The 15,545-nt window shown below is 37.0% G+C and overlaps 1 protein-coding gene across 3 annotated transcripts in view; it reads right to left on the bottom strand.

Annotated features, from left to right (window-relative positions):
• The window catches only part of PRCP (prolylcarboxypeptidase), an 83,528-nt gene that overhangs the window by 15,758 nt on the left and 52,225 nt on the right, over positions 1–15,545 (bottom strand). For all 3 annotated transcript variants that reach the window (XM_020882491.2, XM_020882494.2, XM_020882492.2), the window contains exons 5-7: positions 14,375–14,556; positions 13,967–14,124; positions 13,041–13,213 (exon numbers count right to left, since the gene is read on the bottom strand). In XM_020882491.2, the coding sequence (XP_020738150.2) occupies positions 13,041–13,213; positions 13,967–14,124; positions 14,375–14,556 (513 nt within the window). The remainder of the gene's footprint in view (positions 1–13,040; positions 13,214–13,966; positions 14,125–14,374; positions 14,557–15,545) is intronic.

The following is a 15,545-nucleotide window of genomic DNA, read 5'->3' as shown; positions in this document are numbered from 1 at the left end:
TTTATCAGTTATTGTATTCTTGAGCTTTGTAACATCTTATTCGGTACTTGTTTAATATTTTCCATGTCTTTTTTGAAGTTCTGTGTTCATTCATTCTTCTCCCCAGTTCAATGAGCATCTTCATAATCATTACTTTTAACTCTTTATCAGGTAAATTAATATTTCTCTCATTAAGATTTTTCTGAGTTTTATATTCTTCTTTCTTAGAACATATTCTTTCTGTTTCTTCATTCTGTTTGATTCTCTGTTTCAATTTCTATATAGTAGATGAAACAACCACCTCTCCCAGTCTTGAAGGAGTGGCCTCCTACAGAAGACAAACTTTGTTGTTCAACTCTGCCCTTAACTCTTGGTTGTCTTTCAAACCTCTGTGCTTATCCAAGCAGCCTACTATAGTCTTAATAACTCCAAGTAGTTGAAGACATGCCACAACCTGTCAACATCCCAAAAGGGAGAACCTTAGTTCTTTGATTCAGGCTGACTAGAAGCCAGACTCTCAAGCATCAGTTTTTAAAAATATGCAAATATATACAGTCCTGTGGGACTGCAAGCATGAGTCCTGTTGGCCACCAGTCGGATGATCCGGAAGTGTCCACTGGGCAGTCACAAAAAACGGGCTCTAGGTAAGCATATAAGCTCTTTTCTAGGTGATAACAGCAAGGCAGAGTGAAAGCACCAAGATGGCATCCACAGCCTACATTCTTTAAGAGCAGCCTCTAAGGCCACTAAATATGTGTCAAACCTGAAACCTGCCCTGCAGGCAGAAGCTCCAAACTAGCAAAGAAGTCTCTTTCACAAAAATACTGGGCAGTGTGCCCCAACCTGCTATTTGCGCAGTGCCCTGAGGGCGGCAACCTGTCAAGAATCATACCTCCAATTACACAGTCTCATGGGACGCAAGAATGCAAGCCGTAATCCATCCCCAGCCACCAGGGCCAGGTGATTAAGGGGTGTCCCAAGGGTGGCAGCCATAAAAACTGGAGCATCAGATATAAAAACCAGGATGCCAGACATACGTAAAGCTCCCTTCCAGGAAACACTTGCAGTCTGGAACATGGCAATAGGAAAAAAAAAAAAAAAAAAACAGGATCCTTGAAAAGACAAAGAAAATTAACAAGTCTTTAGCCAGAGTGAGCAAGAAAAAAAGAGAGAACTCAAATAAATAAAATAAGAACTGAAAGAGAAGATACTACAATTGATACCACAAGAATACAAAGGAACATAACAAATGACTATTATGGCATGTTATTGATATAATTTGATGATAATTATGTCACCAAATTCAACAACTAGAAGAAATGGATAAATTCCTAGAAACATGCAACCTATCAAGAATGAATCATGATGAAACAGAAAATCTGAACAGGCTGAATACTAGTAAGGAGATTAAATCGGTAACCAAAAACCTTCCAAAAAAACAAAAATCTAGGACCAGATGGTTTCCCTGGTGTAGTCTACCAAACATTCAAGGAAGAATTAATATCAATCCTTCCTAAATTATTCCCAAAAAAATAGAAGAGGAGGGAACACTTCCAAGTTCATTTTACAAGGCCAGCATTACCCTGATACCGAAACTAGTAAGACTGCCACAAGAAAAGAAAATTACAGGCCAATATCTCTGATGACCACAGATGCAAAAGTCCTCAACAAAATATTAGCAAATTGAATTCACATATATATTAAAAGGATCACACACCATGATTGAATAGGATGTATCCAGAGATTCAAGGATGGTTCAACATCCACAAATAAGTCAATGTGAACCACCATATTAACAAAATAAAGGATAAAAATCATATAATCATCTTAATAGATGCTAAAGAAGTATTTGACAAAAATCAACAGCCATTTATAATAAAAACTCTCAACAAGGTGGGCATAGAGGGCACATACTTCAACATATAAAGGTTATACATGGCAAGCCCAGAGCAAGCACCATACACAACAGTGAAAAGCTGAAAGCTTTTCCTCTAAGATCAGGAACAAGACAATGATGTCCACACTCATCACTTTTATTCAACGCAGTACTGGAAGTCCTAGCCAGAGAATGTAAGTAAGAAAAAGAAATAAAAGGCATCTAAATCTGAAAGGAATAAGTAAAACTGTCTCTATTTTCAGATGACATAAAATTATATATAGAAAACCAAAAAGTCTCCATCAAAAAACTGTTAGAGGAAATTCCCTGGAGGTTCAGAGGTTACGACTCTGTACTTTCACTGAAGCAGGCACTGGTTCAATCTCTGGTCAAGGAACTAAGATTCTGCAAGCTCTGTGGTGTGGCAAAAAAAGAAAAGCTGTTAGAAAAATTAATGAATCCATTAAGAAAAATCTATGACTTTTCAAGATACAAAATCAAGTTTCAAGATACAAAATCAACATACAAAAATCTGTTGCATTTCTATATGCTAATAATGAACTATTAGAAAGAGAAATTAATAAAACAGTCCCATTTACAATTACATTAATAAGACTAAAATACCTGAGAGGAAGTATTTTAGATATGGAAGACCTGTATATTAAAAAAATACAAGGGACTTCCCTGGTAGTCCAGTGATTAAGACTCCACCTTCCAATGCAGGGAAAAGGGTTTGACCCCTGGTCAGAGAACTAAGGTCTCACATGCCACAGAGTGCAACCAAATTTTTTTTATATACAAAACATTAATGAAAAAAATGAAGATAAATGAAAATATATTTCATGCTCATGGACTGGAAGAATTAATATTGTTAAAATATCCATACACCCAGCAATATACAGATTCAATGCTATCCCTACTAAAATTCCAATGGCTTTTTCACAGAAATAAAATTTAAAAATCTGTGTGGAACCATAAAAGACCCCAAATGGATAAAGCCATCTTGAGAAAGAGAAATGCCAGAGGCATCACACACTCTGATTTCAAACTATATTACAAAGCTATTTTAATTAAAACAATATGGTATTGGCATAAAAACAAAGACACAGAATAGAGAAACCAGAAATAAACCAATGCATATATGATCGATTAACTTATGACAAAGAAGTCAAGAATATACAACGGGGGAGAAACAGTCTCTTAATAAACGGTATTGGGAACACTGGACAGTCACATGTAAAACAATGAAACTGGATGTCTATTTTACACCAGACACAAAAATTAACTCAAGTTGAATGACTTGAATGTAAGACCTGAAACCATAAAATTCACAGAAAAAAACACAGGTAGTAAGCTCCTTGACATAGATCTTAGCAATGATTTTTTAAATCTGAAACCAAAAGCAATAGCACCAAAAGCAAAACTAAACAAGTGGGATTACATCAAACTGAAAGGCTCCTGCATAGCAAAGGGAACCATCAACAAATGAAAAGTCAACCTACTGAATGGGAGAAAATATCTACAAATCATTTATCTGATAAGGGGCTAAAATCCAAAATATGTAAGAACTCAAACAACCCAACAGCCAAAAAACCAAAAAATCTGATTAAGAAATGGGCAGAAGATCTGAACAGATACCTTTCCAAAGAAGACATACAGATGGCCAACCAGTATATAAAAAGATGCTCCACATCATTAATTAAAAGGAAAATGCAAATCAAGAGTACAATCAGATATCACCTCACATCTATAAGAATGGCTATTATCAAAAGGAAAAGTAGGAACAAGTGTTGGCAAGGATGTGGAGAAAAGGGAATCCTTGTGCACTATTGGTAGGAATGTAAACTGATACATCACTATGGAAAACAGTATGGTAGTTCCTCGAAAATTTAGAATTGCCATATAATCCAGCAATCCCACTTCTGGGAATTTACCCAAAGAAAAGAAAAACACTAATCTAGAAAGATATATGCATCTCCATGTTCATTGTAGCATTATTTACAATGACATAGGTCTTGGCAATGATTTTCCAAGATATGGAAACAATCTAAGAGTTCATCAGTGCATGAATAAATAAAAGAGATATGGTACATATATACAATGGAATATTATTATGCCATTAAAAAGAATGAAATCTTGCCATTTGTGACAACATGGATAGACTTTAAGGGCATGATGCTAAGTGAAATCAGTCAAACAAAGACAAATATTGTAAGATCTCTCATATGTAGAATCTAAAAAAAATTCTTTTAATTTAAAAATCCAAAAAAATAAATAAATAAAAAATAAAAATAAATAAAAATAAAAATCCATGCTAATAAATAAAAAGAACAGATTAGTGGCTACTAGAGACAGGAGGAGGGCAGCAGTGGAGAGAAATAGATAAACTGGTTTTTTGTTTGTTTGTTTAGTTTTAATAAATTAAGTTTAAAAAAATTAAATCACATCACAGTATTCAGGAAGAAGTGTACTGATGTCTGCAACATACATAATGAATTTAAAAAATTAGATGGAAGGATAGATAGAGGGGTGGATAAGTGAATATATATATTATAAGCAAATACAATATAGCAAAAATAATAATATTGTCGTTGTTGTATAGTAGCCCAGTCATGTGCAACTCTTTCTGACCCCATGGTTTGTAGCACACCAGGCCTCCCTGTCCCTCACCATCTTCCAAAGTTTGCTCAAGTTCATGTCCATTACAAAATGAACAAAATGTTACTTACATTTTCACAATAAAACATTGGGCCTCCAACTAATAAAAATAAATGGGGAAAAAAAAAAAACATTGGGGAAAAATCATAGGCAACAGAATCAGTTGAAATAGGGACAATAGCAACAACAGCAATAGCTACTAATTATTGATTGCTGGGTTTACAAATATTACATCAATTAATCCTCCAACAATCTCACTAGATATATATTTGTCTACTAGTTCACATGAACAAACTGATTCTTAGGTTAAATCACTTTATTCAAGGTCATCGAGTTAGTAAATGGTAGAACTTAGAGTCTTTCAACCCCAGGTCTCTCTGGTTTTAAAACATACATCTATTATGCAGCTTAGGAGGCATCCCCTTGAAAAACTGCAAACACCCCAATGGCAAAAAAAATACATTAAGCTCACATCCTCTATTAACCTCTTGACATGTATTCAGTGATCTGATCCCCTCTCATTTCATACAGAAAAGATACATACAAAAAGGCAAGTTCTGACAAAAAAGACAGGTCCAGAGAAGATGGAGCCAGGCAAGAAAGAACCCAGCTACCCCACTTCAGAGAGAAATTCCGGGCAGCAGGAGCAACAAGGCCTCGTCTAGTGACTCGCTCCCACAGTCAGGGAAGGTGATCACTGCAAAAGCAGATGAGCAGTCACAAGCAAAGCTGGTCTCTCACCACAGTTCTGCCTAGGACCAGCTTCCAGCAACACCTTCCTGAGAAAAAGGGAAACTTGAAAAGACAGAAAAAATGAATTACAGGGAAATTTTCATACCTCTCCCCAAATTTATTTGGCACAATATGTCTATGGAATGTTAAATGATACTTTTTGAAAAAGCATTTGAGAGTCAAATAATTTTAGGAAATGTTGTAGCAGCAAATGTGAACAGTATTCTTAACTACAGGATTTCTCAGAGCCTTTAACATGCTCAACTGCAACATGACTTTCCAAAAGTGTGATACAATGTGATTATTCTCAATAAGTTTTTGGAAACGCTGAGTGTGAGAAAGTAAAAAATTAAGATTCACAAACTTATCAAGTCTAAAGCAATAAGGAAATGAAAGCTGAAGAAAACAGGCAAAAGAGTGTTTTACTATTCTGACAACTCTCAATCATTCATGATAAGTCAAAAATACCTAATTGTATAGCCCTTTACTCAGACAATGTTCCTGAGACATAAGCCAATCAGAAATTCTCAAGAATACATGAAAATCAAGAACTAATCATAGAATTATTAAACTATCTACTGCCATGCAATGGACCAGCATAGCAAAGACCATCATTCTTTCCTGCATGTGGATTCCCCCAGCCGACTTAGGTCTTTCAAAATGCAGCAGGAGACTCCGGAGCAGACCCATGGAATGCAGAGAAGAGCATTATGTTCAAGCACAGCATGGCAGATGAGGCAGGGTGAAACTGCAAGCTGGGCAGAGGGAGAAGGGGGTGCTGATGTGCAGTAACAAGTGGCCTAAAACTCTTGAAGAGAACAGTAACAAGTGAGTGTGACTCACATGCTGGCATCAGATCCCCTCTCAGAGCAAGAACACTGGGCCTCTGTCAGGCAAAGAAAAGGAGTCCCCATGAATAGCCATCTCTGCAAACAGCAGTTACTGTCACTCCCTAAAAGACACAAGCATGGCTGGAGACCGGCACCAGCTGACAATACTTGGGTTTTGGCAGCCCCACTTACACAGAGAGAACATCATGATCAGAAACTTGGCCTCTGCTGATAGAAATTCCATGTCCAGATTAAGGGCAATCCTGGGCCCACTCTCCTCTGTGAGGTCAGAGCGCCCTTGGAGTACTGTGTCCAGTTCTGAGCATCACACTCTAATAAGGACAATGACCAACATGAGAAAAGTCAGAAGGCAGCAATCAGCATGGGCAGTTGAGGACAAATTGGTAATTTGTATTATTTCCAATCTTTTATTATTATAAGTAAGGCTATAATAAATATCCTTGGGGCTAAATCTACCTACCCTTGTTTTCTTGAGATAAATTCTTAGAGGAATTACTGGCTTGAAAGAAAAACATTTTTAAGTCTTTTGCTACATGTCAAAGTACCCTATAGAAAGGAAGTATCAATTTATAATGCTACCAGTATGCTAGATAGAAGGCCTGGAAAATATCACTTAAAATTTGTTTGCCATAGATCGATGGCGCTAGTGGTAAAGAATCTGTCTGCCAAAGCAGGAGACATAAGAGACATGGGTTTGATCCCTGGTTTGGGAAGATACTCTGGATAAGGAAATGGCAACTCACTCCAGTATTCTTTCCTGGAAAATCCCATGGACAGAGGATCCTGGTGGGCTACAGTCCATAGGGTCACAAAGAGCAGTACATGACTGAAGCAACTTAGCACTTAGCAAGGCTAGAGAGAAGGCCCAAAAAATATCACTTAAACTATGTTTGCCACAAATTTCCTGGTGGCCCAGGGGTTAGGACTCAGCACTCTCACTACTGGGGCCCTGAGTTCCATCCCTGATCAGGGAACTAAAACCCCATAAGCCACACAGTGTGGTCAAACAAAAAATAATTGAAATAAGATAATTTGATTATTTTAGGTGTTTCTAAATTTCCTTTCTAACACAAAGATTCTGTGAGTCTAAGCATCATCCTCTAGCTTAAAAGACACACTTCCTAACATATCTCTATGTACAGCTGACCCTTGCAAAACACAGGTTTAAACTGAGTGGGTCCATTAAAGATTTTTCTCAATAAATATACAGCCAGCCCTCCATATCCACAAGTTTGGTATCCGTGGGTGGAAATTTCCATCTGAGGCTGGCTGAATCCACTGATGGGAAACCCACGAATAAAGAGGCCCACTAACCCTACTTCCCGTTGTTTAGTCGCTAAGTTGTGTTCGGCTCTTTTGCAACCCCATGGACTGTAGCCCACCAGGATCCTCTGTCCATGGGATTTCCCAAGCAAGAATACTGGGGTGGGTTTCCTTCTGCAGAGGGTCTTCCTAACCCAGGGACTGAACCCACAGCTCCTGCATCAGCAGGTGGGTTCTCTACCAGGGAAGCCCACTGACTGTACTCAGTACATAGTACCCATGTACTATGCCATTTTATATAAGGGACTTGAGCACCCATGGATTTTTGTAGAAACATGGGCTCCTGGTACCAATCCCCTGAAGATACCATGGATACTAAGGGAAGACTGTATTCTATTAAGAATTTTGGGGTAGCCAAGAGTGAATAAAGTTTTCCCCAAAACATGTATATTAGCAAATCCTCAACACCATTCCCATGTTTATTCAAAAACTAGTAGTTCAATAGAAGATATTCATAACCTTTTGTTAAACTACTATAAGATGCATAAAATACCTATGTAAATGTTAAGTTGAATCATATGATATTGTCATGCTTATGAGTCAAACACAAATATTGGCATATTTGGTTCAATCTCATATAATACTTCAGCTTAAGCCTGAAATTTCCAATTATTACCCATATGACTTGGTCCATTAATTATTTACTTAGGGACTGTGATCTTATCAAAGAAAAATTCTCTGCCAACCACTTCTATTCAAAATACTCAGCATTGAGATAGCCCCTGTATTATAAAGCAGAAGAATTGATGCTTTTGAACTGTGATGTTGGAGAAGACTCTTGAGAGTCCCTTGGACTGCAAGGAGATCCAACCAGTCCATCCTAAAGGAGATCAGTCCTGGGTGTTCACTGGAAGGACTGATGTTGAAGCTGAAACTCCAATACTTTGGCCACCTCATGTGCAGAGTTGACTCATTTGAAAAGACCCTGATGCTGGAAAAGACTGAGGGCAGAAGAAGGGGACGACAGAGGATAAGATGGTTGGATGGCATCATCGACTCAATGGACATGGGTTTGGGTGGACTCCGAGAGTTGGGATGGACAGGGAGGCCTGGTGTGCTGCAGGGGTCACAAAGAGTCGGACATGACTAAGCGACTGATTTAATTAATTATACTGTCTATTTACTTTGTAGACACTAACAAACAGTGCCTTCTAAACAATTTCTACATATGGCATAGCATTCCTACTTAGACCATAAATCCACTGATATGGGAACAGCTGGAGCAGAATCTGCTAGTAAAACTATTGACTATTCCTTGAGGTCAGGTGTTTTTCCTACAGTGACCCAGGGAGAAACATAATAACCATCCCCACTTCACAGAGAAGGAAATAAGCTCAGAGAGGTCTGACTACAGACACACAAATTTAAAACAGTGAATACCGGTTCTGAACCCAGAATCTGGCTATAAACTCTTGATACAACAATGTCTTCTTGATATGTATATATATAGTAACAATCATATGCATATAACTAGCATCAATTTAGTGCTTACCATACAGCAGGTCCTATTAAATGCTCATAATGACTCTAATAAAAATTATAAATACTTTATCCCCATTTTGCCAATGAGGAAACCAAAGCAGAGAGAGGTTAAGAAACTTCTGCGAAGTCATACAACCAGAAAGTAACAGAACCGGGATTCAAATGCAGAACACTCTGAAGATACCATTTGTAACCACTACACTGCACACACTCAACTCTGAAGTCACAGTATAAGAGTCAAGTAACAACAAAAACGATACCTAAACATACCTGCAGCCTCATGCTTAATTTTTTTTTAATATTTTTTTATTCTTATGTTACAGTTTTCTAAGTGCATTTGTTTTAGGTAAAAACTTAGAGAAGGGATTCTGTGGCAATATAAAATTACAAAAAACTTTTTATTAAGAAATAGTAAAAACAAAACTGTAAAGCAGTGGAGTAAAATGAGGTTTAAGAAATGGACAGATTTAATTCACTTTCTATTTCCTAGAACAAATGTGAACATTCAGGAAAAAAAATAATAAGAGCATAAGAGGTCCATTTTAATAATTCCGTTTTAAATAGTGGAGAAATCATGGAGATAGTAGAACACTGTAATGTCAGTTCCAAACTGATCAGCTCTTAACCCAAATATAATGCCACGTACACCAGAGAAAGTAAAGATAATGAGTTGTTTAAAAGCTTTAAGTGTCCCTCTACCTATGAAGATAAGCATTTGAATAACAGAAACAAAAAGAAGGCAAAGAAATGCTTTTAAAGAAGATAGGTCCAAAAAAAAAAAACCCTATCTCTTCTCAGAGAGTATGGCCCATCCACATTAGAGAAAGGATTAAGCAGATACATTCAGCTTTTCTAACAGATTTTCTTTCTCTAAGGCTTCAATACCCCTCTCACACTCACTCAGATAATCACATTAGTTTTGTCATTAAAAGCTCCCTTTTCATAGAATGCACCTAAACCGCTTAAACCACCCAGAGAGGTCGAATACATTATCAAACACCAAGACAAACAGAAGAGATTTTCCATCTTATGTCTTATTATTTCACTGTGTCTATCTGCATGCTCAGGAAGCTAAGCCAAAAGACGTGGTGAGTTATCAGCTGAAAAATGATTCCAAAATAAACAAACTATAGTATCCTTTACCACTGCTCTTGAAGCTGAGAACTGAGAGCTAGCAGTTTTTATGCTGACAGAGCAGTCAAATGACAGAGGGGTTTTCTATTTCCTTTTCTCCTCTTCCTTGTGTTCTATCGGCCAAGGCCATGATTATTTCTGCATGAATGTTGCAGCTTCTGTTAACAGTAAACAAAAGCAAATGGAGTCTGAGTGTGCATGGCTCAAAGATAAATTAGAAACAATGATACTTGAGTTGACGTGGAAAATGGAATTCAGACACTCCACATGGATACTTCAGAACCGTACAAGTCCAGGCAGCACTGGAAATCACCTGCATTTTTTCATAACTATTACATATCATCTCACCATCCTAAGCTTGAGTTACAGACTCAGAAAAGGATTGCTGTTTGTTAGTCCTTTAAAAAGGAGGAAGTGTATCAGAGGGAGGAGGAGTCCTGGTTAAATGGAACTATCCAAGTGAAAGGGCAGTCTCCAACTGGGTAGTGTTCCAGGGATTAGGGGGTTGGGAGAACAGAGAGGGGGTCAAGAAAGGAGAAACAGAATGAACAGTGAAAGAAAGTGATCTGAAACTAAAAGTTTGGGAGGCAGACATGTAGTGGAAAAATTCTGAAATCAGATGGGATAAAATCAGAGATAGATGGAGGCAAAGAAATTTCTCAAGCAAGAGGCAAAGAGAGGTTACTTTTGGTGGTTTGCAGGCAGGAAACAGATTTATAAACATACCATAAACAATCAAGAGTTCCTTAATAAATCAAAAGAAAGGATAAAGTTGGTAACAAAACAAAACAAAAAAAACCTGAAGGAAATGACAAGAACAAGTCCTAGATAAAAGAAGTAAAAGGTGATTATGAGGCAAAGGCACAAAGTTACTTTGCTTTAAAAATAAACTTTTAAAATATATATATGCACACAAAAGATAAAAAAGACTGTGCTAAATCAAAAACACATGACAAAATATTTGAGATATACTATACTAATTTTGAGTGATTACTTAGGAGAGAGAAAAGACAAAGCTATATATTTACAGTTAAGATTCAATAGCAAAATATCTCAAAAGGAATATTAAAGATGCACAGACAAAACCAGTTAGGCTGTTTACTGTTCCAAATCATAAATGAACATTAAAAAGATGTATTCCTCTGGCAATTTTCCTAATTTGGGTCAGCAAACTACAGGCCCCAGGCCAAAGCCAGCCACTGCCTGTTTTATAAATACTGTTGGAACATAGCCTTCCTCATTCATTTAAATATTGTCTGTGGTCACTTTCTTGCCAAAGCTACAAAGCTGAGTAGCTGTCACAGAAACTATACAGCTCACAACACCTAAAATATTTACTATCTAATCCTTTACAGATAAAGTTTGCCAACCCTTATTCTAAATAACAAGGGAAGTCCCCATATGTTTTTATCATCTGACAACTCATTCTCCAAATGGGCATAAAGATGTAAATGTAATTCTTACTCTGTACACAGAGTATAAAGTTAAGTCTGATAGTTGTCACACTGCGGCCAGCAATCTACCCAATTCTTCCCTCAAGTATTCCATTAATAGTTCAGTGCAATACGTGAGAAGATCATGGGCTGTGAACAATGGTAGACTTGCATTCAAAACCACTTCTACTAACTCTTAGTAGAGCTTAAATTTCCTCTCCATAAAACTGGAATTATAACTCTTGACTGTGAGGATTAAATGAGATAGTATACATGAAAGTGCTTTATAAATATAAAATAATATAGAAAGATAAGACATTATTAGCACCTATAAATTTATGGAGACTAATGGTTTCAGATTTAGTTTTTTCTCATTATTTTGATATAGGTTTTCTTACCATGTGAAAGAGATCTACTCTTTAAAATAATTTTGTAGTGTGAAAATTCAATTTAATTCAAATACATATTTACCTCTGGTTTGCTATGTGCAAGATACCCACTGGCCATTCTACTTTTTAGATGAAGAAAAATATCTCTAGTAGCAAATGATGTTGTTTCATTTGGGTTACAAAGTTTTAAGCAAGGTGTGCATTTAATAATTCAAAAGGACAGCTAAATTAAAATTGCTTTCGAAATCTGGTTCTTACATTACCAATTCTCTATACATTTACAGCACTCGTTCTAGCTGTAGAATCTGTTGTATTCTCTGAATTTAATAACCATCAAGTTGGCCAGCCTTTGTTTCTAAAACTATGAGGAATGCTCTTTACAAAGGAATGCTTAACAAGAATACATACAATAAAGAATTCTGGCACGAAAAGAACTTTAAAATTTATTGTGTCATGTTTCTCTAAATTTTCCAGAGCGTTTTCACATCCAATATTTTATTTGATCCTCAGCACAACCCTACTGAGAATGTAAGTATCATTATCCCATTCTGCAGAGGAAGACACAGAGGCCTAAGAAGAGGAGAGACTTGCCATGACCACACAGCTGGAAGAGGGTGGCTCTGGATAAGGATCCAGAGTCAGCGCTCTTTGTACTCCACCTTGCTGTATGTACGTAGCCTTTACGATGTCTCTAGTACTCAGAATACATTTAGCAGTTGACTGAATCATAGCACCATGATAGCAGCTCCCATTTATCAAGCACTGACCATGTATTAGGTATAGCTCTATGTGACTCACATATACAAATTGTATGTATGAAGTGTACAGCACAGAATTGGGCACATAGTAACTATTCCATTAACAGCAACTATTGGTCTTATTTCTAAGAGTTAGTCTTTAGTTCTAAGAGTTGTAATTCATACAACTCTGTAATCTATGCATTTTACTCCATTATTTAAACGAGGAAACTGAAGTTCAGAAGAGCTAGGTTAACACGTCCAAGTTTGAGTAAAACCAGGATTCCTACCTAGGTTTGAGATTCGACTAATTCCAGAGTCCCCTTGTCACTTGGGACTTCCTTTGATGCTAAAAGTCAGAGAATGCACCAAAAAAAAAGGGGGGGGGGGCGGTGAAGAGAGAGAAGTATGTTATTAAAAGTGATGAAAGGATATCTTCCTGTTACCTTAACAGGCCAAGCAGGCAAAGGCTGTAAAAAGTTGGACTCGTAAGGGTAGTCCACCATTGCCAGATTCACCCAGGTTTCAGAGATCCAGTCTTTCAAATGCTGAACATCCTGCCATTTTGTTAACGGAGTGCATAAGTGAAGGGCCTCAGAAAGCCAACGCAAGCCAGAGCCTGAGAATAGAGTCACATTGTTGGAATCTAAAAAGCACCACTCAACAGAAGGGTTTTACAGATCATTTATTCTTCACCTGTGTTTTAGAAAGCTCCGTCTCCTATGCAGTTTCTCCAAAAAGGTTTTTTTAACATTGAACAAAATATCTTTAGAGCAACTGGTTAATCTCATGATAGATAAGTTGCCTATCTTCATGGGGCTTACCAGAGTTAGTATTCTCAATCACTGTCATGTGTAAATAAACAAATGAAACACTATAGAGCTAAGAGAATGCATAAACTACACCTAAATAAAACAAATGGATTTATCCCACAGTGTTGAGTAAAAGACAGCAGAGACAAAAAAATACATGCTATGCAATTCCGATTATTAAAAAATTTAAGAGTAAGCAAAGTTAATTTACGGTTCTAGAATTCAGGATAGCAACTGGTTTGATAAGCACAGAGGTAGTATCTGCAAAGAGCCAGAGGGGATTTGGGGGTGGGGGTGGGGGGATTTCCTGATCTGCATGCAGAATACACTATGTATTCACTTTGCAAAAATTTACCAAGCTGTATATCTTGATTTGTGTACTTTTCTATATGTTATATTTAAATATGTAAAGTGAAATAAAAGAAAGTGTTAATCGTTCAGTCATGTATGTTATATTTTTAAAAAAGTTTACTGAAAAAGTGGAAAGTGTTAGATTTAGCACTTAAAAGGTACAAAAAAAAAACCTAAAACATGATTCCATTCTCTTAATTAAAGCTTACCCTTTTTTGCAAGTCGACTAATGGCATCCCAGGACCTGCGGATACTCTCTGAACAATTTGGGCCACTTCTGCCAAAATCTGTAGTTACAATCTTCATAAATGTGTCACAAGGCACCAGATCATTAAACTGCCAGATGGGGGCAGAGGATGCAAGAGCTCTAAATGGTAAGAAGACCGAAAGAAAGAGAAAAGAAAAAAATGTAACTCACATAATTCAAGTTTTAAAATTGAAACTGATACTGAACAAGAGTGGTGAGAAAAATCTACAACTCTTAGTGAAATAGAAATTAAAAATCTCAGTACAATAGAATAGGATATGTTTTACCTACCCCCGCCAAAAAAAAACCACTCTATGTTCACTTTGCCAATCATTAAGAAAGTGCTCACATCCAACATAAATGAATTTACCCAACCACCAAATGAGGATACTTCATCCTGAACCAGGCTGCAAGCATGCCACCATAAGAGCCCCCAAGGGCAATGACAGGTTGATTTCTAGCTCCTGGGATTGTTCTTTTCAAGTATTTGATTAACTTTGCAAAATCAGCCAGAGCTTGTTCTGTTGTCAGAAAATTCAAGTGTTTGGAATCCTAAAGAAAAATAACAAAGCACATGGGTATAAATGTGCATATAATAGCAGCTTAGGCATAACATAGATCCAGAAAAAAGCCAGATAAGCTTTTCTCCAAACAGAATTTCTAGGCAACTGAGTTAAAACACCCAGTTAAAGCATTAGCACTGCTAATTTACACTCATGGAAAAGTGATTTCAAGTTTGTGGGAAGAAAATAAGGTATTTTTGCATTCAAATGTAATTTCTATTAAATGCTATTTACCAAAGACTTTGCTGAAGTAGTAGAAACAACAAAGACAAATCGTAAGTAACATTTAACAACAGATGTGGTAGCATACAACACTAATTTTAACAGACAACTATTCTATTATAATTTTTATTTCAAATCTTGAAACATTTACAAAGGCTACCACATAAAGCAAAGGTAAACTAAATCCTGTGAAAAATGGAAGAATAATCAGTAAAAATAAAACATCCTTCCTCATCAGAAAGATTATTATGTCTGATAAACAAACAACTGGAATAAGTCAGCCTGCCTGTTGTACAACTATAAAATTGGAGTTAAGGAGAAAAAACAACCTTTTTCAGACATTGGAAAAGCAACACAAGACTTTGATTCCTGAGAGAAGAATGTTGTTGTTCAGTTGTAAAGTTGTGTCCGACTCTTCGCGACCCCATGGACTGCAGCACGCGAGGCCTCCCTGTCCCTCACCATCTCCCCAAGTTTGCCCAAGTTCATGTCCATTGAATCAGTGATGCCATCTAACTATCTGATCCTCTGTCACCCTCTTTTCCTTCTACCTTCGATCTTTCCCAGCATCAGGGTCTTTCCCAGTGAGTCAGCTGTTTACATCAGGTGGCCAAAGGACTGGAGTTTCAGCTTCAACATCAGTCCTTCCAAAGAGTATTCAGGGTTGATTTCCTTTAAGATTGACTGGTTTGATCTCCTTGCTTTACAAGGGACTCTCAAGAGTCTTCTCCAGCACACAGTTCAAAAGCATCAATT

The sequence above is a fragment of the Odocoileus virginianus genome, chromosome 28 (genome assembly GCF_023699985.2).
Source record: "Odocoileus virginianus isolate 20LAN1187 ecotype Illinois chromosome 28, Ovbor_1.2, whole genome shotgun sequence".
Taxonomy (NCBI): Eukaryota; Metazoa; Chordata; class Mammalia; order Artiodactyla; family Cervidae; genus Odocoileus; species Odocoileus virginianus.
Note: the sequence above shows the minus strand (reverse complement) of the source record. Positions and strands in the feature narration are given on the sequence as shown.